Below are 27,157 nucleotides of genomic sequence, written 5' to 3'. Positions count from 1 at the left end.
CAGGGGCCACAGCCCCCCACACACAGCAGCAGTGGTCATCAGGCACTCAGGGATGGCACACGGGGTCTTTGGAGGCAAGACCTGGCCGATAGCCATGTGCAGTCCCTGTGATCAGGGGTGGGCCCCAGGTGACAGCCTAAGCAGCTCAGGGCTACCTGAAGGCATACGGCCCTATGCTGAGTCAGGCTGGACCCGTGATAAGTGGCACAGGTGGCGCCAGGTCTGAGGTGCCATGGAGGCCCTGGCCACAGCAGGCCCTGAGCATCCAGTAGCTACTGCTGCTGCGGGGGGGGGGGAAGAGGGGGCTGTGGCCCACATTGGCGGGGGAGCTGTGGGCTCTGCGGGGGGGAAGCAGTCTGCGAGTGAAGGGGGTAGGAGTAGATCTGATTTTTCTATGACAAAAAACCCCAAAAGTAAATGCCTAAGTATATAGATTTTTAGAATGTATTTGATGATGATGATAGAGGTACTGGTGGGCTTCCAAATTACTTTAAACTTATAAATATATGAATAAAACATTGCCTATCTGATCCCTCTCTATATAGTGGCATTTTGTTTTACTAGTGGAAGAACACTATTTTGGGAATTTTTAATGACAGAATTTGGGTTTCTTATCAGAGTATTTGCAATTTTTAAACAGGGAACACCAGGATCTCTGCTGGTGAGACCCAGGAAGAGGAGCCTGTCCAGGGCCAGTGCTGGGGACCCAGCTGGAGGGCAGAGGAGGCGGCTGACCTCTTGGCCATTAGGGGCCAAGAGGACATGCTTTGACAATTCAAAGTGGGCCACCACAAGAAGCACATCATCTGAGCGATAGCTGCCCAGATGGCAGAGTGGGGGCTTTCCATCTATGTCTGGCAGGCAATACTTCCTTGGGGCCACAGGTCCAAGGGGGCAGGTGCTGTCGCAAGTGGCAGCAGGTCACATCCAGGCAGCAGCCCCCACCGCCAAACTGTTGCAGTGGGGAGAGGGTGCAGGGGCCATTCTAGGTTAGGACTGCTTCAGCAGTCCAGCTGGCACAAGGGGCTTGTGTCCCCAGATACCAACTGGCTGGGCCTCAGAAGCTCCCTGAGCTGCTCACCAGGGCAGCTTTTTATACTGCTGGGGATAGCACAGGTGCTGGCCTCAAGCTGTAGCTCCCCCTGGCTGCAGATCCGGGAGGAGCCAGACAGGGTCATTTTGCCCCAAGTGACACAACTTGCCCTATACCAGAGTGCATGTCCAGGCACATGTGCTGAAGCAAAAATCTCCAGCACAAATTTGTGCTACTCCTATTTGAACTGCTGTGAGTGTATGTGCCTGCATGTGTGGACGCGCTCATGCTGGCCAGGACATGTTCTCAAATAATGTCATACTTGTTCCAGATAGCTATGGGGCCTTCTATGTATCTTTGAGCAAGTCTAAATAGAATATCTCTGAACCAAGGTCAGATGCTAGACACTGTTACACTTGATAACATAGATTTGGGCTGGCTGCCCATCACTGACAAGGGCAAACTACGTAGGCAGTTCAGTTTTATACTGAATGTAGATAGCCACTCCGCTGCAGAAAAGAGATTTTATGCACTTTAACCAACCTGCAGACAACTAGGGTGCCTGTAGACATGTGGGGCACCTGCTCTGACATACTGTAATTACATCCATGTCATAGCACACTTAACTGAGTCTACTAGAGAGTGCTAATTAGCGTGCTCTGCCAGCCTCAGTATCTTGTGTATTCAGTATCCCCATGCTTTAAAATGGGGGTGAGTACACTAAAGACTGTCGAACAAGCTGCCATTTTGCTATATTGTCTACAGTCTAGTCACATGTGTAAACAATATAGATTCAAGACACCTGTGCTGTAGTAGTCTACCATTATTCTTTCAATGAAGAATGATTTAGGAAATAGAAGGATTTTTCTCCAAGAATAAAATGGAGAAAGCATCAGTCTTTCAGATGAGGAATTTTGCCCAAAATCTTTCCAAGAACAAATACCAAAGGATGGAATTGCAATGGACACTCAGACATAAGAATGACAGGCATAGGGAATAGATATAATCCACTTCATTAATTTAACCCTGAAGACAGGCACTGTCTATGGCATGGGTGGGCAAAATCTAACCTGCAGGCTGGATGCGGCCCACCAGGCCATTCTATCTAACCCAGCCCCGCCCTAAAAAATTTAGAATATATTTATCTGCTCCTGGCTGCCTGTCAAAGATGACAGGAGCCAGGGGCAGTAGGACCCAGGGGGAGTCTGCAAAAGATACTGCAGCCCAGCCCCACCCACCCCCAGCCATTTCCCAGCTTTCCTGCTCCAGCATGGGGCTGCACTAGTACCCTGGGGGGGGCATGTAGGGAGGGGCTGTGTATGTAGGGAGGGGCTCTGTGTGTGTGTGTGTGTGTGTGTGTGCATGTTCAGATGTTGAGTCCCACACGCCACCATACACATGCACCCACAGCACTCCTCACACTGCCATACATGCAGACCCCCACACCCACACCCCCTCGTACAGCCCAGCCACCTTCCCCCCCACACCCCGCACAAACTCCATGCCCACCCACTCCCCACTTATCCACACACACCCACGTGCTCCCTCACCCCACACCTATCCCCCACAAGACCCACCCACTCCCACATACCTACACACTCACATCCCCCCACAAACCTATAGCCACCCCTGCACACTATACAAGAGTAAGACTTCATTTTAAGCTATTATATACAATCACCTCATGTGTACACTACACAAATGCATGTAAACCAGGACAAAAATATATTTTTTAATCAAATGAATGTTTTAGATGTTCATTTTTTAAATATAATTTGGTATTTTTCTGGTTCTGGGATGGCAAAACCCCTTGCTGAAAGGAGTACTTCCAGGGGCAAGGGGAGGGACTTCTAGTGGCAAACATCAGGGGTGGGGCACCTGTCAAGAGGTGGGGCTACCCATGTGGCCCTTGACATCTTGCCAAAATTTTGTAAGCAGCCCCCCACCCAAAATAATTGCCTGCCCCTGGTCTATGGCCTTACTCCCTTATATCCAATATTCGATTAGTTTAAAAGCTTCCACTAATTAACCAAACAAAATCAATAACTTGGGGTAAACATTTCTCAGCTTATTCTGATATATTTATTCTCTTGTATATAGGATTACAGCACATCAAGGTGGTAGGGGTTGTGCTGTATCAGCCCCCAAAATATTCAAATCTCTCACCTTTTTATGAGCTACAAGGTCTACTTGTTCTTATTTATCTCTGGGAGCTGATTCTATTAGCTTTTACCTGGACTAGGCAGTAGCCACAGCATGTAATGAGCTAACAGTTTTTCTGATAAAATATTAGAAATTCTGTTGCTCTTGACTGTACATCCCTGATGCTGCCAGAAAAGAGAAGATCGACAAGGTTTCATGTCAGTTTGCCCTGTGGGAGAAATTCCTTCCTGATCTCAAAGGCCCCTGAGGTATGTTACATTTAAAACATGATTAACAGTTTAATCATGCCTTAAGTAGTAACCCAGCCATACATTAAAGTCAATTTAAGGTATGATAATACAGTAAACAAGCCACAATGTTATTCCACATATAATGTATAACAACTTTGTGACTGAGTTGTATCATTCCTTAATTTAAATGTGTGACTGGTTGGGGCTGGCCCGTAGAACCTAATACTCAACTGAGTGTCAAGATCCAACATGAGTCAACTCCAGGGTCTAGGACACAGCTGTTCCAGCAGCCTGATCATGGGGTCCCTGTGCACTGGGACCTTTCAAACCCAATGTACCACTGAGCTGGACAGCACACAGCATTTTAAAGGTCCTGGCACATGGAGACTCTGGGATCAGGCTATAGCAGCCTAGTCCTGAAGTCCCCTGAGCTGAAACCTGTAAAAACTCCAGCTGGGCTTTTGACAGCAGATTGTCAGCTGGGGTTGGACACCTGACCAGGGCTGGTTTCAGATCCTGGTTCGGTTCCCATCCCCAACTGACAGTCTACCGATTGCCAGCACCTAGACTTCAACTTGTGGGTGCTGGAGGAACCTGGGGATCAGGCTTCCCTTGCACTGACATGTAGGGCACAATAGGGATCTCTGATCTGAAAATCATGCATCTTGCCATGCATGTGCAAGAGGTGGAATTCTTGGGATTGCAACTTAGATTCCATTGTACCTTAAACTGAATATCAGTCAGAGGCCAAATCTATTAGACTTGCTGCCTTCTAAAGATCCCAGGACCCAAATGAGGGGAGGGAGGGAGGGAATGGGGCAGGTAAGAGAGAACAAGACGTTTTGGAAAAGCCTAATGTATAATAGAGGCATGCAAAAGCCAATTAGCTAGTCCCGTTCTCCCTCTTGCAGCCAACACAAAGTCTGGGTGGTAGCAGAGAGGGAAAGGAAGTAATCACCACCTCAATTTTGCCTCTCCACCATGCAAACCAATCTGTTGCCTTCTCTGGAATCCACTCAAAATCCAGCGTTATGGATATAGTAAAGTGGAGCAGTTTTTTGAACCATCAATAATAAACTCTCATTAACTTTAATGAAAGAAGAATTAGGCCACTGTTATGCAGGGTTTTTGGATAGTTTGAAAATCCTACCCAAATGCCCTATCATCAGAATAGGGGGGATCATTATAATTTGTTAAGTGTGCTTCCAGTATGGCTGGTTTGATTATTATGTAATCCTGATATAGGATCATAGGAAAGTGGTGCTTGAAGGAACCACAGAAAGGTCATCTAGTCCAGCCCTCTGCTCAAGGCAGGATCATCCGCAACTAAACTGTTCCAGCCAAGTATCTGTCTAACATGCTTTTGAAAGTTTCTGAAGATGAAGATTCCATGGCTTCTCTAGGTAGCCTGTTCCAATGACTTGCCAGCCTCATAGTCAGAAAGATTTTCGTAATCTCTAGCCTAAATTTCCGCTGCTCCATGTCAAGTCTGTTGCTCCTTGTCCTGTGTCTACAGACCCAGAGTAAAGACCATCTCCATCCTCTTCATAATCATCCTTGTGGTATTTGAAGACTTTTATCACTGGGAGAGCTGAGGGAATAATTCTCCATCAGCAGGATGGGAATATGAGGGCCTCAGTAGGAGGAATCAGGTGCCTTCATACTAATGCCAGGAGCTTGGGGAGCAAGCAGGAGGAGCTAACCCTCCTACTCTCCAGTGTGATCTAGTAGGGATTACAGAGACCTGGTGGGACTCTTCACATGACTGGAGTGTAGTTATAAAGGGCTACACCCTGCATAGAAGGAACTGGGTGGGGAAGAAAGGTGGAGGTGTTGCTCTCTATGTGACAGAGCAGTACACCTCCTTGGAGGCTGACATCGGCTCCAAAAATGTACAGCTTGAAACCCTCTGGGTCAAGTTGCGGTGGGGTGGGGGAGAGAGGGGGCATGGCAAGAGAGACCTAACTGTAGGTGTATACTACAGACCACCAAACCAGGGGAAAGAACTCGATCTAGAGTTCACCCAAGAATTGACTGAGGCCGCACGTGTACATGCATGTGACATGGTTGTCATGGGTGATTTTAATTATCTGGACATCTCCTGGGACGAACACTCAGCCAAGTTGGAACAGTTGCGATCCTTCCTGACCTGTGTTGAGGAGCTCTTCCTGACTCAGGAGTTGCATGGGCCAGCCAAAGGTGATGCTCTGCTAGACTTGGTCCTGACCAAAGGAGATGACCTGGTGACCAACTTAAATATAGAGGGAAGTCTGGGTGACAGCAACCATGACACCATCATGTTCACTGTCTGACACGCCGGAGGGCAGGGAACAGCTGCAGGCAGACCTGGATAGGCTGGACAAGTGGGCAGAAAACAACAGGATGCAGTTCAACAAGGAGAAATGCAAAGTGCTGCACCTAGGGAGGAAAAATGTCCAGCACACCTACAGCCTAGGGAATGACCTGCTGGGTGGCACAGAGGTGGAAAGGGATCTTGGAGTCCTAGTGGACTCCAAGTTGAACATGAGCCGGCAGTGTGACGAAGCCATCAGAAAAGCCAATGGCACTTTATCGTGCATCAGCAGATGCATGACAAATAGGTCCAGGGAGGTGATACTTCCCCTCTATAGGGCGTTGGTCAGACCGCAGTTGGAGTACTGCATGCAATTCTGGGCGCCACACTTCAAGAAGGATGCGGATAACCTGGAGAGGGTCCAGAGAAGGGCAACTCATATGGTCAAGGGCCTGCAGACCAAGCCCTACGAGGAGAGACTAGAGAAACGACCTTTTCAGCCTCCGCAAGAGAAGGTTGAGAGGCGACCTTGTGGCTGCCTATAAGTTCATCACGGGGGCACAGAAGGGAATTGGTGAGGATTTATTCACCAAGGCGCCCCCGGGGGTTATAAGAAACAATGGCCACAAGCTAGCAGAGAGCAGATTTAGACTGGACATTAGGAAGAACTTCTTCACAGTTCGAGTGGCCAAGGTCTGGAACAGGCTCCCAAGGGAGGTGGTGCTCTCCCCTACCCTGGGGGTCTTCAAGAGGAGGTTAGACGAGTATCTAGCTGGGGTCATCTAGACCCAGCACTCTTTCCTGCTTATGCAGGGGGTCAGACTTGATGATCTATTGAGGTCCCTTCCGACCCTAACATCTATAAGGAAGACAAATCGGATAGAAGGATTGAGGTCTTGGACTTAAAAAATGCAAATTTCAACAAGCTTAGGTCACTAGTAGGGCAAATACTATGGGACCAGGGACTAAAGGCAAAAGTGTGCACAAAGAGCAGTTGTTTCTTAAGGACACAATCCTTGAAGCACAAAGGAAGTCCATTCACACGCAGAGAAAAGGTAATAGAAGGGCTGGGAAGCCCTCTTGGCTAAGCAGGGAAATAACTATTCTCTTAAGAAGAAAGAGGCTTATAAACAATGGAAGCTCAGGGCAAGCCCCAAGGAGAACTATTCCATGACAGCCCACATTTGCCGGGCACAGATAAGAAAGGCTATAGAGGTGACCAGACTTAGATTAGCAATGGGAATCAAGGACAACAAGAAGTCCTTCTTTAGGTACATGGGGAACAGGAGGAAAACAAATGGGAGTGTGGGGCCATTGATCCACAACTCAGGAGAGCTGGTTACTGGCACCCAGGAGAAAGCTGAACTCCTGAATGACTATTTTGCCTTGATATTTCACCAAACCAAAGGGAAAACCACACCAGGTAGAGTAGAGGATGAGCACGGTAGGAATACTTGCCTTCCTACTATTGCCATAGACTTGGTGTATGACCAGTTAATACAATTAGTTATATACAAGTCAGTAGGACTGGATGATCTTCATCCGAGAGTGCTGAAGTAACTTGCTGAAGTCATTCCAGAACCCCTTGCAGACATGTTCGAGAACTTGTGCTCTGGAGAAGTCCCTGAGGACTGGAAGAAGGCCAATGTTGTGCCCATCCACAATAAGGGCAGGAGGGAGGACCTGGGAAACTATAGGCCATTCAGCCTAACTTCCATCCAAGGAAAAATCCTCGAAAAGTTCATCAAGGAGTCTATCTGCAATAAGCTTGCAGAAGGTAAGATTCTGAAAGACAGCCATCATGGCTTCGTCTCAGGCAGGTCTTGCCTTACCAACCTCATCTCCAGGTAACTTGCCACCTGGACACAAGAGAGCAGGTTGACATTATATACCTAGACTTCCAAAAGGCCTTTGATGTAATATCCCATGATGTCCTCGCAAGAAAATTGGAAGATTGTGGGCTTACCTCTGAGACAGTCAGGTGGGTGAGAAACTGGCTGCAGGGTAGGAACCAGAGTCATAGTGAACGGATCTGTGTCATCCTGACAAGAAGTGCACAGCAGTGTCCTGCAGGGGTCAATGCTCGGTCTAGTACTATTCAACATCTTTATTAACTATTTGGATGTGGGGGTGAAGAGCTCACTGGCCAAGTTCGCAGACGTCACCAAGTTATGGGGAAGTGTGGTCACACTTGAAGATAGGCTACAGTTACAGGCAGACCTAGACAGGCTAGCAAGTTGGGCAGATCAGAACCTGATGGAGTTCAACGTTGAGAAATGTAAAGTGCTCCACCTTGGGACAGGCAACCTTCAACACACCTACAGGCTTGGCAGCTCCAAACTGACTAGCACCACAAATGAAAGGGACCTGGGGGTAATAACAGATCACAGTATGAATATGAGCAGGCAGTGTGATGCTGTAGCCAGTAGGGCAAATTATACTCTGGCGTGCAACAATTGATGCATCTCCAGCAAAGCCAAGTATTATGATTCTTCTGCTCTACTCAGCACTGGTGAGACTCAGCAGCTGGAGTAGTGCATCCAGTTCTGGGCACCACACTTTAACAAGGTCATGGACAGGCTTGAGAGAGTCCAAAGAAGAGCCACACTTATGATCGGAGTCATAAAAGGCAAGCCATATGAGGAAAGGCTGAGGGACCTGGGACTCTTCAGCCTGAGGAAAAGAAGGCTAAGAGGGGACCTGGTAACAGCTTACTGCTACACTAGGGGAGTATATCAACAGCTTGGTGAGCAACTGTTTACCAGGGCAATTGAGGGGAAAACTAGGAGTAATGGCCACAAATTCCTGGAAGATCAATTCGGGATCAACATTAGGAAAAATTTCTTCACAGTCAGGGTGTCCAGACTGTAAAATAAGCTCCCTCCAGAGGTGGTGCAATCACCTACCCTAGAAATCTTCAAGAGGAAACTAGACAGTCACCTTGCTGGGGTCACCTGACCCCCAGTTGTCTTTCCTGCTTGGTGCAGGGGGCTGGACCCAATGATCTTCCAAGGTCCCTTCTGGCCTTGCAATCTATGAATCTACGAAAATCCCCCCTTCAGTCTTTTCTTTTCCAGGCTAAATAACCCTCTGTTTTTTCAGCCTTTTCTCTTGTATCTTGTCTCCCAGGCCCCTGGTCATTTTTGTTGCCTTGTGCTGGACTTTGTCCAAATTGTCCACATCTTTCTTGAAGTGTAGGACCCAAAACTGGATCCAGTAGTCCAAGTGAGGCCTCATGAATGCTGAGCAGAATCACTCTATTCAGATATGTTAATTCCTGAAATTTTATTACAAGTCCTTCACTATTCGGTGTTTTTGTTGAATTCCAAGTTCACTGAATCATATCATTAAGTAAAAATATGTTATAATTTAATCTTTATTTTCATTTTTGAAGCAAGTTTCTATCCCTCATGGGCACAGAGGAAACCTTGAAAATATGAACTGGTTTCACCCTAAGTGCACATCCAGATGAGCGTGGACATGTGGTATGCAGCACCACAGGCCCATCTGCAGCGCCACATGCTGCATATGCAGGCATTCCCCATGCTGCTACTTTGGGGGAGGTGGGATTCAACCTGGGAGATCCTGGGGTAAAAAAAAAATCCGTGCCTACAAAAACCAGGGTGGCTCACAGAGTAGCAGCACACATCTCCATAAATGTAGCTTGAACAGCTGGAGCCAAGCTCCAGTTGCTGCTTAGGCTCTCTGCTGCAGGAGCACCATGGCTGCAGCTCCCAAAGGCTTCCAGGACCCTAGGTAAGGCTGTTGGGGCCAGCACAGTTGCTGGCCCCAGCCTCCCCTAGCCCACCTGGGGCAATGTGCCACATGCCAGAGCACACACGGCATGGGCATTCCTTGCGGACAAGTAGCAGTGGCACAATGAGTGCCACTGTTACTTGTCCCCAGGGAAATGCAGGTTCTCGCTTATGGGGACATATCCTAAGAATTCAGTAAAGAACCATGTAAGGATATTTTTTATAATTTTACATTTTTTTTTAATAGTATGGTTTTGAAGATGTGCCACATGATTTAAGGATATTTGTGGTTAGCAATAGTGGGATTTTTGATAATGGTAGCATTTAAAAGTTTTTCCAATTCTAAATATTACATGTACTAGTTTTCTGATGCTGGTATCAATAAAAATGAAAACGAAATTAATTCAATTTGTTAAGATTTCTAGAGGAGATACCTGTACTGTTTAAGCAACTGACCCAGTGAAAATGTTACTTGTATTTAGACTATGTTTGTTGCTGGTACATCAGTATGAGGTGGTCCATAAGACAGCTCTTTTATAAATCACTTTCTCTTTAGCTATCTGATAGTAAACTCTCTGGCCTTCTTGTAAATTACATAAAACTTTTTATCATAATGAATTTTGTCTGAAATTTTACAAACACTTGCATCTTCTGAAAACATTTATTACCAGTGTAAATGAATATGCAGTTATATTAATTTAGTGACTATTAAATTTCTTCCATTTTATATAGAATTATTGAAATTATTATTTTTTTTTTTGCAGAAAGCCAAATACAAAGATTAATTTAAGGTTTGCTTTGCTTTTAGATTATTGTGCCATGCAATGAAAGACCACATAGTACGAGTAGCAAATGAGGCAGAATTTATTTTGAACCGACAAAGAGCTGAAGACGTACACAAACATGCAGAGTTTGAGGTAAGCCTGTGGATGAATTCCTGTTTTCTGTTTTTACTCAGCTATCACCCAGACTGTAACCTCATACAAAAACATTTTTTTTCAGGGGAGACAAATTTACATGGAAGGCATTTCAAAACCAGGTTTTAAAAGCTTTGGTAAATGTAAAACACAAAGAACTAGTTTATTTTTTCATTCCCTCACTGAAATCCATGGAAACATTTACAGCTTGAAGAAACCCCTTAATCAGGCTGCCTTCTTACTTGATATGGCAGATTCTTAAGGTTCACGGAGACCTTTCCTGATTTATTGCAACTAGTGATGCAAAGAACATTAGTAATGCAACTACTTTATCTGTTTCTTTAAACAGAATGTGAGGTCAGAAAAAAAAAGTGAGTATTCCTGAAGTAAATCTAGAAAAATAAATATTTCTGATATAATAGTAATTCACAGTTTACTAAAATATTTACTATTAGTGCTTTTTAATTTTATTTATTTGTGCATAACTCACAAATTGAAACAGAATGATAATAAGCATTTTTCCTAAACAAATAAGTCATTAACTGCTGAAGATAAGATAATGCTTAAAATGCTCTATTCCATTTTATTTTGGAAGAATAAAAGCAGGAGGTGGGTTCTATAACATTTACTAATGTAATCAGCTCTGCCTTACAAAAGGAATGTGTAGTGAATTACTTTATCCAGAGTGATTGAAGTCCAACTCAAGTTATGGTATTAAAGGTGACGTGCAGTAAAATGCAAATAAGGTATTTTAAACATATATGTTTATTTTAATTGCTTGTATTTGTGGGATTAATCATGTTCCTATTAAAAATGTTTTGATAGAATGCTAAAATTAAATTGTTTGATTTCTTTTTATCAGGCAGTCTATATGAGACATTCACTGCACAGTAGACTGATTAAAAGTGAAGTAAATGTCTCATGTCTACATGTCCACCTCTATTAGACTGGAGTAAATTAATTTACTATGCAGCAGGATAGTACTTGTAAATCCATGTATTTACAAGTACTATCCTGCTGCAAAGTAAAAACCTCCACAACAGCTCATGTGTAGATGCTGCCAAGCTGGCTGGGGCATGAGGGTCCTTCAGTGCACTGGCTACCTACCTCTGCAGCACATTGAGCCAAGGGAACAATTTATTGAGCCAGGGGAGCAGCCCCAGGCTGACCCCCCAATCCTCCTACCAGCTGGGGCTGCTCCAACCTGGCTCAGCGGCTGTGGTTCCAGGCATACATGAAGACGTGCACCCAAGAGCAGTAAACTGGCACAAAAAGCTCTGAAGTTTATTGAAGTGCATAAATATGCATGTGTAGACATGCCCAGTATGTTTTGTTATGTTTTATTGCCCATATTTAATATTTTAACACCAGTAGTTCTTATCCTTCTTAATTTTTTCTTGTGGATGTATTTATGCATGTGCACACACATATGCATGCACATATATATTTTAATGTTGGGTGGTTTGGCAGTAGAATTAGGTTAGAATTACTCAGTAGCATAAAAGATAATAAATAACTTATTCATCTGTCAGAGAATGCCAACAAGCACCTTGTGGCTAGAAATAAAATCCAGTAATCTCAGTTTTGATGAGGTTTTTATCTCATTGAAGCAGCCCTCTTAAACCTACACTTTGATGTACTAGTTCTTGTGCTCCTTGACCTAGCTGAAAAGTATGAGAGACAGAGATATCTGTTGTCATTTTGAATACACATAACCTTTACTTCATTTTGTCAGGCTAGACAGCAGACACTTGTCATATGGGATTGCAACAACTTTATTACCAGGCATATACTGGATATTTTAAACTTAGATAAAATCACATTTACAATTAAGTGTATGTCAGAGTGAAATTTCATATTGCCTCAACAATAAATAACATTTGATATTTATCACGGCATCTTGCAGTAACCTAAGATGACAATAGAAGATTGAGTTATCTGCTCTTTGAAGAATATGTTGAAGTATAAGATCTGTCAGAACTCTAGACAAAATGAGAATATTCAATTAGCTTCCAGCTTCTGTTAGCAAATAAGATTTAGAATATTAACTAAATTCCCTACAGGAACAGCCTTAAGTCAATCTTATTTTCCAGTAAAGAAACCAAGACATTTCTCATATATGAAAATTTTCATTCTATTTATTTGTCACAAGAAAAAACTCTGTAAAATTCTCTGTTTTAGAGAGGGAAAATAAAATCTGTAAGCAATTCAAGTAAAAGAAAATTAGGAAATATAAATAAAGTATTAGATATGAATCTGATATGTACAAAATTAAATGGTACTCACATGCTGGAAACAGTGTTTTACATTTTGTAGTGCAGTAACGTTCTGTATGTATTATAATATATTATCATGCATCCCACTTAAATAGTGGCTGCAAAAAGTTTTTGAAATGTCCGTTGTATTTTAAATTCTGAATAAGTTTCAATATGTTAAACTTTGTTGTTGCTGTTGATACTCTGCTTTATTTTGTGTGTGCTAATCTTTGGTCACAGCAGGTAAAAGTGAATGGGTGTTTTCCTTTCATTTCTAAAAGTTATGCTATCATTACCAATGCAGTCACTTACCTCCTGACATCTAGGTGTTGTGGGTGTACTTGGGGGAGGGAGGGGTATAGTGGAATGTCAAAATAAAATTGGTGAATTCTGTCCTGTAGTTCTGACTGTTAATCAGAGAAAGTATGGGGTTTTTTTCCCATTTTAGGGCAGGTTTTTTTGGGGGGGGGGATGTCCTAGAGTGGTTATTTCACAGTTAACTTTCATTTTGTTAGCCTCTGTAATTGTTCAGGAAGAAAAATAAAAATTTAATTTTACTGTCCAATGAGCTGATGAAATATTAACCTCATTACTGAGGCAGATCATTGTACTAATTGGTGCTTCCCTGTACAAGAAGATAAATTGAAAAATGAATTAACCCTTTATGAAGTAATGTAATGGTCGTTCCTTTTTTAAGCAAATGATTTGCAATAATAGTTTAAATATAGAAGATTTAGTTAAATTCTTACTAAATGCAGGCATGAAATGTAATAAAAATGCTGGTGTATAGAAGTTCAAGCACCTGAATTCATGAAATGCCATAAACTGTCTCCAGTATAAGGTTAGCTTAATTGTAACTGCTGTTATGATAAATATTATATACTACACTGTTTAGCTGGCATTAAATCTTGGTTGAATGTGTTCTAAAATGAGCTACAATGAATTATTGTACAACACATAATTTGAAGAACATCTAGTTTTAAAAGGAAGGATTTTATTGGGAAATTGTAATTGGAGACACTCATTAGATAATGTAATTTATTCAAAATAATTTGAATACAACGTAGCTTTTCTGATATGTCTCTGTAAGAACACTATGCTTTTGGGGGTTTTATTTTAATTGCTAAGGATCCTTTTGCCCTATTGAGGCTTTGCTAAAGGATCTCTGCTAGGAAGAGTATTAAGAGAAGAAACTGAATTTGAATTGTATTTGTTATGAGAATGAAAAATAGGAAAAATATATCTGTCCGAGCAACACAAGAAGGACAAAAGGATTAGGAAAAGTAACTAAAGTCAACAAAGTGTTTTAACAGTGAAGTCTTTTTAGAAGCAATCTAATGGAAGAGCAATTTCAATAGCATTTGGTTGAGAACTGGATCTTGAAAAAAATGGATCAAATTATTCATTCTAGGTTCTTTTTGACTTACAAATATTTATAATAAATTTCTTGCTATAACTGTGCTTTACTTGGAAAAACTTTTTAAGTTACATATCTATTGTAATATATGGAGATTAGAAAATATACATGAAATTTCAAGCTTTATGGAATTCAGCTGTTAACATTCATAATGAAAAAACTGTTCCACTGAGTGTTTTTTTTCAAGTTATAGTTTATTAGATTTGTAGAACTCATGGAGACTTTAAAATACTGTATTTCCATATGCAAGATTCAATAACTTTGTATATTGCTGATAACACGAAGGCTGTGGGTTAGGTTCTCAGGCTGTTTACTTTTAAACAGAATAGTCAGAGATGTATCCTCTGACATCCCTATATCAATAATTATGGATGCTAGGGTGAGGATACATCACTCTTGATACATGCGATTCAATGCTCTTCCTGTATAGTAGGGCTGTTCAACTTCTAAGCCCCCAGGAGCTGCATGTGGCATGGACCACATTAAGTATGCTGCACTGTCACTCCCCCTCCCTCCCCAGTGCTGCACTGAATGCCATTGGACACCCCTTTACCCCACTTCTGAACTACCTAGATGCATTCTTTCCCTCTCTTCCCCCACAGTGCAGCCTTGGCCTCACCCTCATTTCCCTGCACTGCCTCACCCCCTAATGTAAAGGCAGGAAGTGGCAGCTGGAGGAGGGAGGGAGGAGCCTGGAGACTCTGGCTGCTATTGTAGCTAGAGCAGTGGTGGAATGGTGACCAGATGAGAGCTTGGGGGACTCAATTTAATTGCTCATGGTTACCAGTTGGACAGCCTTCATCTAAGGGGGGTGGACCAGGCCCCAGCAGGACTGAATATGACTGAGGAGGGGTCTTGGTGTGCAGGGTTCAGAGTGTGAGGGAACAGGAAACATGTCCAGATCCCTGTGGTGGGGGAGGAGGAGCAGAGGAAAAGCCCTGCCTGCTGCAGCAGCTTCCTGATAGCCAGGAGCAATCCAGGCATACAGCTCCACTGCCTGGCCCCAGAGGGGGACTCTTCCCCCTCCTCCCTCTCCCCCACTGCCACAGGGCAGGAAGGGGAGCTCTGTGCAGTGCTGCCCAGCCCCAGAGGGGGACTCTACCCCCTCTCCCCGCCCGTTGCCACCGTGGGGTGCGGAGGAGGGCTCTGCGGAGCTGCCCAGCCCAGCCCAGCCCGGGCATAGGGAGTGTTTGTCACTAAGCTGCAGCCACTGGAAAGGGCTTGTACCCACAGGCTAGGCTGGCCCTGCTCAGCCCCAGCCGAGGCAGCCACATGGCAGGGCCAGCCCAGGCCCCAGCAGCTGTGGCTGTGACTGGGAAGCTGAGCCCTGTCAGTAAGAGCAGCCTGGCCCAATGTGCACGGGCAGTGGCTGACCAGGCAGTGGGCTACCCAGGCCAGCTCAGAGGTGCTGGCAGGCCTGGAGCCTGGCAGCCGCCTGCTATGGGGGCTCAGTGGGGACACATGAGACCCTGTGGTGCCTCTGAGCCAGCCCGGGTAGCCCGCTGCCTGGCTCAGAGGCACCTGGTGCTTGCCAGGCCAGGCTGGTATCATTAACAGGGCTCAGCTTCTCTGTCACTGAGCTATAGATGTGGGGGCCCAGGCCAGCCCCACCATTTGGCTGCTTTGGTGACAGCTGAGCAGGGCTGGCCCAGGCTGTGGAAGAAGGACCCTTCCAGAGGCTGCACCTCAGTGACAGATGCTCCCCACACCTAGGCTAGGCTGGGCCAGGCAGCATCACATAGAACCCCACTCCCCACCCTGCAGTAGTGGGGAGAAAGAGAAGGACAAAAAGGAAAAATCCCTCTCAAGCACCGCACAAAGGCCCCCGCCCCACCCCATGGCAGTGGGGTGGGGGGAGGAGGAGGAAGGGGAAGAGTTCCCCTGTGGAGCTGGGCAGCTCCACACAGAGCCCCCCTCCCTGCCCCATGTTGGCAAGAGGGAGAGGAGGGGGGCTTCCCTGTCCTACGTGCAGTCCCCTGGTGGGAGGCAGTGGGAATTAACCCCTCCTTAGCCTTAGCAGATCCATACTGGGATGGCTGCAGTCGCTACCAGTGGGACAGGAGAGGAAGGGGGGAAATAAACCCCCTCCGTGCTTACGCTCCCTAGGGTACCTTGACAAAGGCTGCTGCCCCCCCTCACTGTTTCAGTGGTAGGGTTGGGGGTATGGCTAGACATCATCCCAGCACAGCCCCATTAAGGGGAAGGGGGCAGGCAGGGAGGGAGGGTGTTAATCCATCCCTCTCTCCCTTCTGACCTCAGGGACCACAGCTGGGGTCTGCCAGTTCAAGATTCCACCTCTGCTGCTTGCCTGCAGACAGGCAGACCCGAGTTGCAGTGGGGGGAGGGAAGAATTACCCCCTTCCTTCACACTTTGCCTTAATGGAGTCATGCTGGGACACATCTGGCCACATCCCCCCCTTCTTGGGCTAGAGAACAGAGGGTCAGGGCCAGCCCTGCTCTCTGAAGCAGAGAGCACAGCCCAGTCCAGGGCTGCAGAGCATGCTGGGATGCTGGAGGACTCTGGTTTAACTTAAACCAGGAAAGGGTCTGGGACAGAAATTGCATAAACCAGTTTGACTCAGATCAGATAAGTCTAATACTACATTCAACCAGGTTTATCCTAAACCAGTTTCATCCATTTTGAAACTGGTTTATGTGCACTGAACTTATGTTGTGTTACATGTGTAAACCAGTTTCTGATCACTTAAACTAGTTTGTGTGTAACTTCTGTCCCTAGCCCAGCGGTTCCTAATCTCTGACCACCAATGATACGCAGACAACCTGTCAGTGGTACGCATTAACAGATTTATTATAATTACTTTATATGACAAAAATTTGCTCGTGGTACTTAAGGTTGTATCATTTTTAATTGGTGGTGTGCAATCTGTCAGAGTTTGGGAGGCTCTGACCTAGCCCAAAGCATCCATTCCTGCCACAGAATACTAGGCGAGATGGAGTTTTGATCTAACCCAGTATGGCACTTGTTACATTGTAAAGAATTTCCAGCCTATATTGTATTATGGCATGGACAGGGATCCTGGTTTTCTCAGATTAAAAAAAATCCCCAATTTTCAGATTTAAAAAAGTAACCAAAAATCCACATTTTTCTGTGCTTAAAATGAAACACCAGTAGTATTGTGTGTGTGTGTGTGTGTGTGTGTGTGTGTGTGTGTGTGTGTGTGTGTGGTGGTGTTTCATTTTCATCATGGAAAGATGCAGATTTTGGGTTACTTTTTTAAATTAAAAAATTGGCCAATTTTAAGGCCTAAACAAAGAGGTGTAGAATTCAGTGTATTTTCATCATCATTCTGCATTTCTTGGCTTAAATTACTTAATTTTAAACTTTAACTTTGCTCTTTTGTCATGAAGTGTTTAATACAGCTAATTCAATTAAAGACTGTAAAACTAAATGTTGCATTTCTGTTTTAGAGCTTTGTCTGAATGGGAAGCTGCTTCCTGTTTACATGAAAATGCTAATTTTAATGAGCGCTTCAAAGAGCTCTCTACCTGAGGTGCAGGTAGAGAGGAGATTTTTAGATTATGAAAATTATTTCTAAACAAGATAGGACAGTTTCTAAATGATTCTATTATATACAATATGTACTTTTCATTTTTAGTCACAGTGTGCCCAGTATGCTGCTGACAGAAGAGAAGAGGAAAAGATGTGTGACCATCTTATCAGTGCTGCTAAGCATCGAGATCATGTAACAGCCAACCAGCTGAAACAGAAGATACTCAACATACTAACAAATAAGCATGGTGCTTGGGGAGCTGTCTCTCATAGGTAAGCTATAGTCATACATTCATTATTCTAAATGTTCTTTTCAAAGTTTAAAATAAATCAGGTATATTTCATAACTGATATTTACATATACCCTGCAAAATAGCCTTTGCTTGATTGTGTGGTAAATGAGATTGTAATTAGAGCTGGGTCCAAAATTATTTTTCCATCCTATAAAAGTTTTCAAAGTTTCAAAAACTCCGTTTTCTTACTGGGATGGAACTGAGACTTCGTTAATTATTATGCACAAAAAGTGCCCCGCCCTCCCCCATCCATATCTCATCTCTAAGAGGCTAAGGCCCTTCCATGCAATGTAGAAAATTTAGGGTCAAACCCCTTCTCTGCCTGACAGTATCTTCTACATAACTACCCATGCCATTTTTCTCTGTCAGTGTCTTCCACATTGGTCTGTGAATACTTAATAATTAATTTACTGAAGAACAGCTCCAACAGGAGAGATTGAGAAAGATTGACCCCAAAATAACTAATAGTTCATAAGTCAAAGCACTGCAGTCCGGAAACTCAGGTTCAGGTCTCTGCTCTGGATCAGGCAGACTCAAATTGTGTCCTGTTCATGAGGAGCCTTCGCAATGCAGATTTAATTGAAAATGATTTATTTTCCCCCAGGAGGTTTGACAAATTTGGGTTTTCCATTGAAAAGTTTACAGTGAACTGTACATTCTGGGATACATGTTCATGTGCATAGTCTTTGCAGCTATATATGGATAAGTGATGGTGGGTGTAATTTTGGAGGTATGTGGCTTAGCTTTTTCTTCAAAATTATATTTTCCAAATGACCATTAAAATATATTTACCTTATAGGGTGGTAGAATTTTAACATAATTCTTCACAGAAATTATGCACTTTAACATCAGATATGTGCTGGTAGAACTACAAAATAATATTTAAAAGATGGTGATGGGACTGATGAAAAAACAGTCCTGTTCCAGAATGAAGAACTGTATTATCACTAGCTGACCCTATTTATGCAAAGCACTTGTATAGGATCTTGAACCTGTCCTGAATTAGGATGGAATTCCAATTCTGTTATGTTCTTTGAATGCTAGTTCAAGTTTATGGATTTTACAGGCCTGAACAATGATGTTTTGCACAGCTTTAGATTCCCCCTCCCCCTCATCCCGCCTGTAATGGGAGAGTTATCTTCTACCATTACTTCCTGGGATACAATCACTACTCCCCTGAATTTTCAAGGATGGTATGTGGCTGTTTCCTTCATCAATAACATTAATCCCCTCAATCCAGTAAAAACTGTAAGTGTATACATAAGCATCTACATGGTAGCTAGAGACTCCACAAATATGAGTCCAAGCAACTGCTGGCTTTTTAGCAAGTCAAGTAATTCTGAATGCATTTGGCTAAGAGATGTTCTGGAGTTTCTAGTTATTATACTGAAGTTTATGGAATGTCTACATCTCTACAATCAATGCAACATTTTTCCCAATTTTTCTTTGCAAAGCCTTTTTTTGTTTTTGTTTTTTTTTAATTTCTATTGTATACAAAGGACACGATATCCTGTTGATTTTTTGGAATTAAGAGAGCCCCTTTAAAACTCTAAAATAAAAAAGTAGCAAACTGGTGAAATAAGTCGGGTTTGGTTTCCTTACAGGTTTAGTCACAAGTTTTTGTTGCATTTGGAGGCTTGTACAATAAATTCTGCTTATATTAGTCCTAGGTTTTCTCTCTCTTTATATGCTACCTTTGGAGAAAAAAACTAAAAATGTTCAATAGATATCACAATGCTAGCTGTCTGGTCTTTGATAATTGAACAAAGAATAAAATTGAATGCTATAACCACTATCTGCGGGGAGACGCAGACAGCAAAGTCCCACCGCTCACGCAGGTTTCTAACCTGTGTACAGGACCTCCACCTGACACAGGAGGTACATGGTCCCACTAGGAGGAATGCCATACTGGATCTGGTATTGGCAACAGGAGATGACATGGTAGGGGACCTCCAGATCGGTAGCCATTGGGGGGACAGTGATCACCTAATAATAGAATTCAACATAAGATGTCGAGTGGGTAAGGTAACTAGTAGGGTGAAAGTGCTAGACTTTAGGAAAGCTGATCTCAATGAACTCAGGCGATTAGTCAAGGACGCACTGCAGAGTAGGAGTTTTGAAGGGATGGGAGCCCAAGAAGGGTGGCTGTGCCTTAAGGAAACGATCCTTCGGGCACAAAGCAAGACGATCCCCGAGCGAGGCAAAAGAGGGAAAGGGGCCAGGAGGCTTCCCTGGCTGACCAGAGAAATCCAGGGCAGCCTAAGGGCCAAAAGGGGAGCACATAAAAAGTGGAAACAGGGAGAGTTCACCAAAGATGAATATACCTCCTCTGCTCGTGCTTGCAGGGAGGCAGTTAGACGGGCCAAAGCTACCATGGAGCTGAGGATGGCAACCCAAGTAAAAGACAACAAGAAATTGTTTTTTAGATATATAGGGAGTAAAAGGAAGGCCCAGGGAGGAATAGGACCCCTGCTAAATGGGCAGAAACAATTGGTGACAGACAAGGGGGACAAGGCTGAACTCCTCAACGAGTTCTTTGCCTCAGTGTTCCTAAGTGAGGGGCACGACAAGTCTCTCACTGGGGTTGTAGAGAGGCAGCAACAAGGCGCCAGACTTCCATGCGTAGATCCTGAGGTGGTGCAGAGTCACTTGGAAGAACTGGATGCCTTTAAGTCGGCAGGCCCAGATGAGCTCCATCCAAGGGTGCTGAAGGCACTGGCCGACATCATTGCAGAGCCACTGGCGGGAATATTCGAACACTCGTGGCACACGGGCCAAGTCCCGGAGGACTGGAAAAGGGCTAACGTGGTCCCCATTTTCAAGAAGGGGAGGAAGGAGGACCCGGACAACTATAGGCTAGTCAGTCTCACCTCCATCCTTGGTAAAATCTTTGAAAAAATTATCAAGGCTCACATTTGTGAGAGCCTGGCAGGGCAAATTATGCTGAGGGGAAAGCAGCACAGGTTCGTGGCAGGCAGATCGTGCCTGACCAATCTAGTCTCTTTCTATGACCAGGTTACGAAACGCCTGGACACAGGAGGAGGGGTGGATGTCGTATACTTAGACTTCAGGAAGGCCTTCGATACGGTATCCCACCCCATACTGGTGAACAAGTTAAGAGGCTGTGACGTGGATGACTACACAGTCCGGTGGGTGGCGAATTGGCTAGAGGGTCGCACCCAAAGAGTCGTGGTGGATGGGTCGGTTTCGATCTGGAAGGGTGTGGGCAGTGGGGTCCCGCAGGGCTCAGTCCTTGGACCGATACTCTTTAATGTCTTCGTCAGTGACTTGGACGAGGGAGTGAAATGTACTCTGTCCAAGTTTGCAGATGACACAAAGCTATGGGGAGAAGTGGACACGCCGGAGGGCAGGGAACAGCTGCAGGCAGACCTGGATAGGTTGGACAAGTGGGCAAAAAACAACAGGATGCAGTTCAACAAGGAGAAATGCAAAGTGCTGCACCTAGGGAGGAAAAATGTCCAGCACACCTACAGCCTAGGGAATGACCTGCTGGGTGGCACGGAAGTGGAAAGGGATCTTGGAGTCCTAGTGGACTCCAAGATGAACATGAGCCGGCAGTGTGACGAAGCCATCAAAAAAGCCAATGGCACTTTATCATGCATCAGCAGATGCATGACGAATAGATCCAAGGAGGTGATACTTCCCCTCTATCGGGTGCTAGTCAGACCGCAGTTGGAGTACTGCATGCAATTCTGGGCGCCACACTTCAAGAAGGATGCAGATAACCTGGAGAGGGTCCAGAGAAGGGCAACTCGTATGGTCAAGGGCCTGCAGACCAAGCCCTACGAGGAGAGACTAGAGAAACTGGACCTTTTCAGCCTCCGCAAGAGAAGGTTGAGAGGCGACCTTGTGGCTGCCTATAAGTTCATCACGGGGGCACAGAAGGGAATTGGTGAGGATTTATTCACCAAGGCGCTCCCGGGGGTTACAAGAAACAATGGCCACAAGCTAGCAAAGAGCAGATTTAGATTGGACATTAGGAAGAACTTCTTCACAGTTCGAGTGGCCAAGGTCTGGAACGGGCTCCCAAGGGAGGTGGTGCTCTCCCCTACCCTGCGGGTCTTCAAGAGGAGGTTAGATGAGTATCTAGCTGGGCTCATCTAGACCCAGCACTCTTTCCTGCCTATGCAGGGGGTCGGACTCGATGATCTATTGAGGTCCCTTCCGACCCTAACATTTATGAATCTATAAAAAAAAAATGAAAGGACAGATGAGATTTTAAGAGTAGGGCAAGGAAAGGCTAGAAGAATTGCTTTTTAAGATTTCATACTTCAAAATTGCATAAACATTTACGGTAGTTGCAACTGACTACCATATTTTCTTGCATACAACACACACTTTAATAAAATACCACTGCTGTATTTCAATTAGGCTAACTGAACTCTACAAGGAATAGACTATGAATAGCATTAAAGAGAGTTGACTTAAAAACAGGCACACAATCAGAGATGACTTGCAAGTTAGATTACCGCTTGACTGTTTTTTGCGCTGGGGGACTTAGATGTGTGAGTGCTCCATTTCTTGAGTGAATGTAAGTGTCCATAAGCATCAATAACCCTGATGCAGTCCAGCCCTTAATGTTTACCAACCCATTCATAACCTTTGAACTGGTCTGAGAACTAATTTATTCTTCTGTATCTTTTTGCCTTTACTTGTATGTGGTGAATAATATTGTTTTAAAAATTTGCATTGTATTGATTACAACCTCCTAAACATTGTAATAATTTTTAATTATCAGTATTAACTTCTTCTATTTCACAAACATTGATTTTAATTCCTCTCACTGGGAGAAGTATGGATCAAAATTATTTTGCTTCATCCCTTGGTTGGGGTACTGATTAATTCCTTTGCAGTCTGAAGGGAGTATTATAGGGTCAGGAATAAAAAGAATTTACCACAAAATGGTAAATTGCGGGGAAGGGGAAAAATCCTTGTTGTTTTGTTGTGGCTGCTATTTTTTGGTTTGCCAAAAGTGTATTCCATTGTTTGAGGAGTGGGAGGGGGGTGATGGCTTTACCCTTCAGGTGTTTCATTATGGATTACCCTGAGAATATTGAAAAACTGGCCAATTGCAGCCTCAGGTACATCACAGTCCACTGGCTGGGGAATTGGCTTTGAGGTCAGACCCAGATAGTGGTAGTTAACGGAAGTCAATCATTGTGGTGCGCCATGACCAGTGCAGTCCCTCAAGGCTCCGTCCTTGGGCCTATCCTTTTCAACATCTTCATTAATTATGTGGTGTCGCAGAGCACTGAGGTGCCCTGCTCCTAAAGAGGGGAAACTGCTAGGGAGAGAGCCATAGCAGTGACTAAAGAGCCCAGCAGTGGGTCGCCAAGACAACCAGAGGAGTTCAGCTGACCAGAAGGGGCAGGGCCTGGCTCCCTTATAAACCCTAGGAGCTGAGGCCAGAAGCAGTTCCCTTCTAGCAGCCAAGGGGAAGGAACTCTCTCAGGGAAGAAAGGGGATGCCTGACTACAGGAGCAGCGTTTGACACTGCTGACGGAAGAAGTGTTCCCCGGTAGGCTTGACTGATGTTATGGCCCAGTGGCTTCCATTTAAGTTATAGCCGGAGGGCTTGTGTTTGTGTTGCTGTTTGTGACCGGTGGTTCGGGTGAGGCTATTAGGGGTTGGAGGAGGCCTCGTAGGGGACTCACAGCGGAGTGTGAGGACCCCAGCACCAGTGAGGGCACAGCAGTCAGGGTGCACAGACCCCCAGCCCTAGAGAGGGGCAGCTGAGAAGCCCCAGAGAGGGGGCATTACTGAGGAGCGCCAGTGTGGGCGCGGTGAGCCCTGGAGAGGGGGAGGTGTTACTGAGAAGCCCCAGTGCAGGCGCAGTGAGCCCCAGAGAGGGGGTGGCATTACTGAGGAGCCCCGGAGAGGGGGCACTACTGAGAAGCCCCAGTGCGGGCGTGGTGAGCCCAGAGAGAGGGCAGTCTTTATTGAGACGGCCCCAGAGAGAGGACAGCATTACTGAGAAGGCCCTGGAGAGGGGGCACTACTGAGAAGCCCCAGTGCGGGTGTGGTGAGCCCCGAGAGGGCGCAACATTACCGGTGAGCCCCAGAGAGGGGGCAGCCTTACTGAGAAGCCCCAATGCGGGCGCGGTGAGCCCAGAGAAGGTACAACATTACTGAGAAGGCCCAGTGTGGGCGTGGTGAGCCCAGAGAGGGGGCAGGCTTACTGAGCAGCCCCAGTGCAGGCGCAGCGAGCCCAGAGAGGGGGCACTACTGAGAAGCCCCATTGTGGGTGTGGTGAGCCCAGAGAGGGCGCAACATTACTGAGAAGCCACAGGGCGGGCGTGGTGAGCCCAGAGAGAGGGCAGCCTTACTGAGCAGCCCCAGTGCGGGTGCAGCGAGCCCAGAGAGGGGCACTACTGAGAAGCCCCAGTGCGGGTGTGGTGAGCCCAGAGAGGGTGCAACATTACTGACCGGCCCCAATGTGGGCATGGTGAGCCCAGAGAGGGCGCAACATTACTGAGAAGCCCCAATGTGGGCATGGTGAGCCCCAGAGAGGGGGCAGCCTTACTGAGCAGCCCCAGTGCAGGGACGGTGAGCCCAGAGAGGGGGCACTACTGAGAAGCCCCAGTGTGGGCGTGGTGAGCCTAGAGAAGGGCAGTTGAGAATCCCCAGGGAGAGGGCATTACTGAGAAGCCCCAGTGTGGGCACGGTGAGCCCCGGAGAGGAGGCAGCATTACTGAGAAACCCCAGAAAAGCGGCAGTTGCTGAGAAGTCCCAGTGTGGACACAGAGGCCCCAGAGAGGGGGCAGCATTGTTGATAAGGCCCCAGAGAAGAGAACACAGAGTGAGATAGGGCCGGGGAGAGCCCTAGCACCAGAGGAGGTGCGTAGCAAAGGAAGGAAGGCCCAGACAGGACAAAAAGGGGCCAGATTGTGATAGGGCTGAGACATAACATCTATTCCATCGATGAGGTGTGGACTGCGGTGTAGGGGAGGAAACGGAGCCGCAGATAGTGCCCCCTGGCAGCGGAGCAGTACAAGGGCAGCCTCCTGCTAATTAACATAAATTAATCAAGTAATAGCAAGGCATGGCAGGCGAGAAGGTGGGTGGTTGCCCCAGGAAGAGGTGGGCGGGCCATGTTTAGATTGGCCCAGAGCGGATACCTGTTACATGTGGACATTGGTGTCAGAAGTAGACTGGCCAAGTTCACTGATGACACCAAACTTCGGGGAAAAGTGTCCATACCCAAGGACAGGATGGTGTTCCAGGCCAACCTTGACAGGCTGGGAAAATGGGCAGATGAAAACCTGATGGTCTTCAACTCCAAAAACTGCAAGGTACTCCACCTTGGGAAGAAAAACCCGCAGGACACTAATAGGCTTAGCAGTGCTACACTTGCTAGCACCACAGCTGAAAGGGATTTGGGGGTCTCTTTAACATGACTGACCACAAGATGAATATGAGCCACCAATGTGATGTTGCAGCCGGCAAAGTGAGCAAAACTCTGGCTTGCATCCATAGATGCTTCTCTAGCAAATCCCAAGATGTCATCCTCCTGCTGTACTCAGGCTTGGTGAGGCTGCAGCTGGAGTACTGTAGCTAGTTCTGGGCTCCACAATTCAAAAGGATGTGGAGAAGCTAGAGAGAGTCCAGAGAAGAGCCACGTGCATGAACAGAAGGCAGGAAAACAGGCCTTATGATGACAGACTGAGAGCTATGGGACTCTTCAGCCTGGGAAAGTGCAGGCTGAGGGGGGACCTGGTGGCTGCCTATAAGTATATAAGGGGTGTACATCAGGATTTGGGGGACCACCTATTCACCAGAGCGCCCCATGGGATGACAAGGTCAAACTGTCACAAACTCTTCTCCAAGACCGTTTCAGGCTGGACATAAGGAAGAACTTCTTTACAGTCTGAGCCCCGAAGGCCTGGAACAGACTGCTGCCAGAGGTGGTGCAAGCACCTACTCTGGATTCCTTTAAGAGACAATTGGACGTTATCTTGCTGAGATCCTGTGACCTCAGCTGACTTCCTGCCCCTGGGGCAGAGGGCTGGACTCGGATGATCTTCCAAGGTCCCTTCCAGTCCTAAGGTTTATGAAATCTATGTAATCCATTTATTTTTTACCTGGGTGTTTAGCAAAAATTCAGGATCCTGCAAGTTGTTTCAAGTAGGAGGAGAAGCTGACCAGGATGGATCGAGGGGAAGGGGAGTGCACTTACACCTGCCTTTGATTCCTGGTCCACCCAAAGTTTAAAACCAACTGCCTGGCAGTGGCAGTCAGGCAGTTCTGAGGCAGTCAATTGACTTCATGGCTCGTTATAATCTACCTGATCCCTTCTAAACTGGTTATTTCACAGCTTTTAACAGCTCCCTCTTCTTTTTAATGGTCCTGATGTTCCACCAGTCAAGCTGTCCTTTGTTCTGCAATGATGCTTTCTGTTAGCTGCTCCTAGTAATGAAGCTCCTATTTCACAGCCCTGAAAATAACCCACTCCAATGAAGTTTTTTATTTTTTTTGCTTCAATCTTAAACTGAATAGTACTGCACTAGGCCCCTAGTGTATTAGTAAAGATTCTAGTTTACTTTTGCCTGGAGAAAAATGTGTGTTGTGTCATATGTGATGATGTATCTTACCATGTGTAACCCCCTTTTTTAAATTATAGATCTGCCCCTGGAAACTAATGTCAGTTACATCTTTCATATAGATGGTATATTCACAAAGTATGTACACAGTCAGGTTTCTTTGACAAGAGATAGTTTTTTTGCTCAAGCAAAGCTTACTTCAGCCAGCACATAACTCAAAACCAGTCTCAACTTTTTCTTGTAGTTTTGCTACCAGTGTCCTTTTTTCTGTCCTTCCAAGCTGCATTTTTTGTCTGCTTATCGGGTTTCTTTTTCTCTTTCTATCTGTCTCTTAAGAATGGTACCAACCATAGTCCTTTTGTCCACTCAATTCAAATTCCAAAAGATTTTATATTTGTCTTTGTCTTGGGTAGTGATATGTCCCTGTGTTTTGCCAGGACCCCAGTATTGTTTTCTCTTCCTGATTTAAATAAAGAAGCAAAACTGCTTCTTAGAACTATGTTAAGTGAAATTTAGATGTTACACCCTACAAGCTTCAACAAAGTTTAAACCAAGCAATAACAATATAAAGGTATCTGGGTTTACATTATAATCTAAAAATATAAAAGGGAAATATTCATCACAGGTATTTTTTGTCACTTGTAATTTACATGGAAGAACTGTATATTTATACAAATGTATATTTAATATATAATGGAAGAATTTTCAGTACTGTGAACATAGTCTTTT

At 45.2% G+C, this 27,157-nt stretch overlaps 1 protein-coding gene across 9 annotated transcripts in view; it reads left to right on the top strand.

The window, feature by feature from the left end:
- Positions 1-27,157, top strand: part of NBEA (neurobeachin) — an 882,854-nt gene that overhangs the window by 475,353 nt on the left and 380,344 nt on the right. For all 9 annotated transcript variants that reach the window (XM_019498256.2, XM_059716302.1, XM_059716129.1 and 6 more), the window contains 2 exons: positions 10,283-10,391; positions 17,681-17,847. In XM_019498256.2, the coding sequence (XP_019353801.2) occupies positions 10,283-10,391; positions 17,681-17,847 (276 nt within the window). The remainder of the gene's footprint in view (positions 1-10,282; positions 10,392-17,680; positions 17,848-27,157) is intronic.

The sequence above is a fragment of the Alligator mississippiensis genome, chromosome 1 (assembly GCF_030867095.1).
Source record: "Alligator mississippiensis isolate rAllMis1 chromosome 1, rAllMis1, whole genome shotgun sequence".
NCBI lineage: Eukaryota > Metazoa > Chordata > Crocodylia > Alligatoridae > Alligator > Alligator mississippiensis.
The sequence above is the reverse complement of the archived record's forward strand: the minus strand, read 5'-3'. Positions and strand labels throughout refer to the sequence as shown.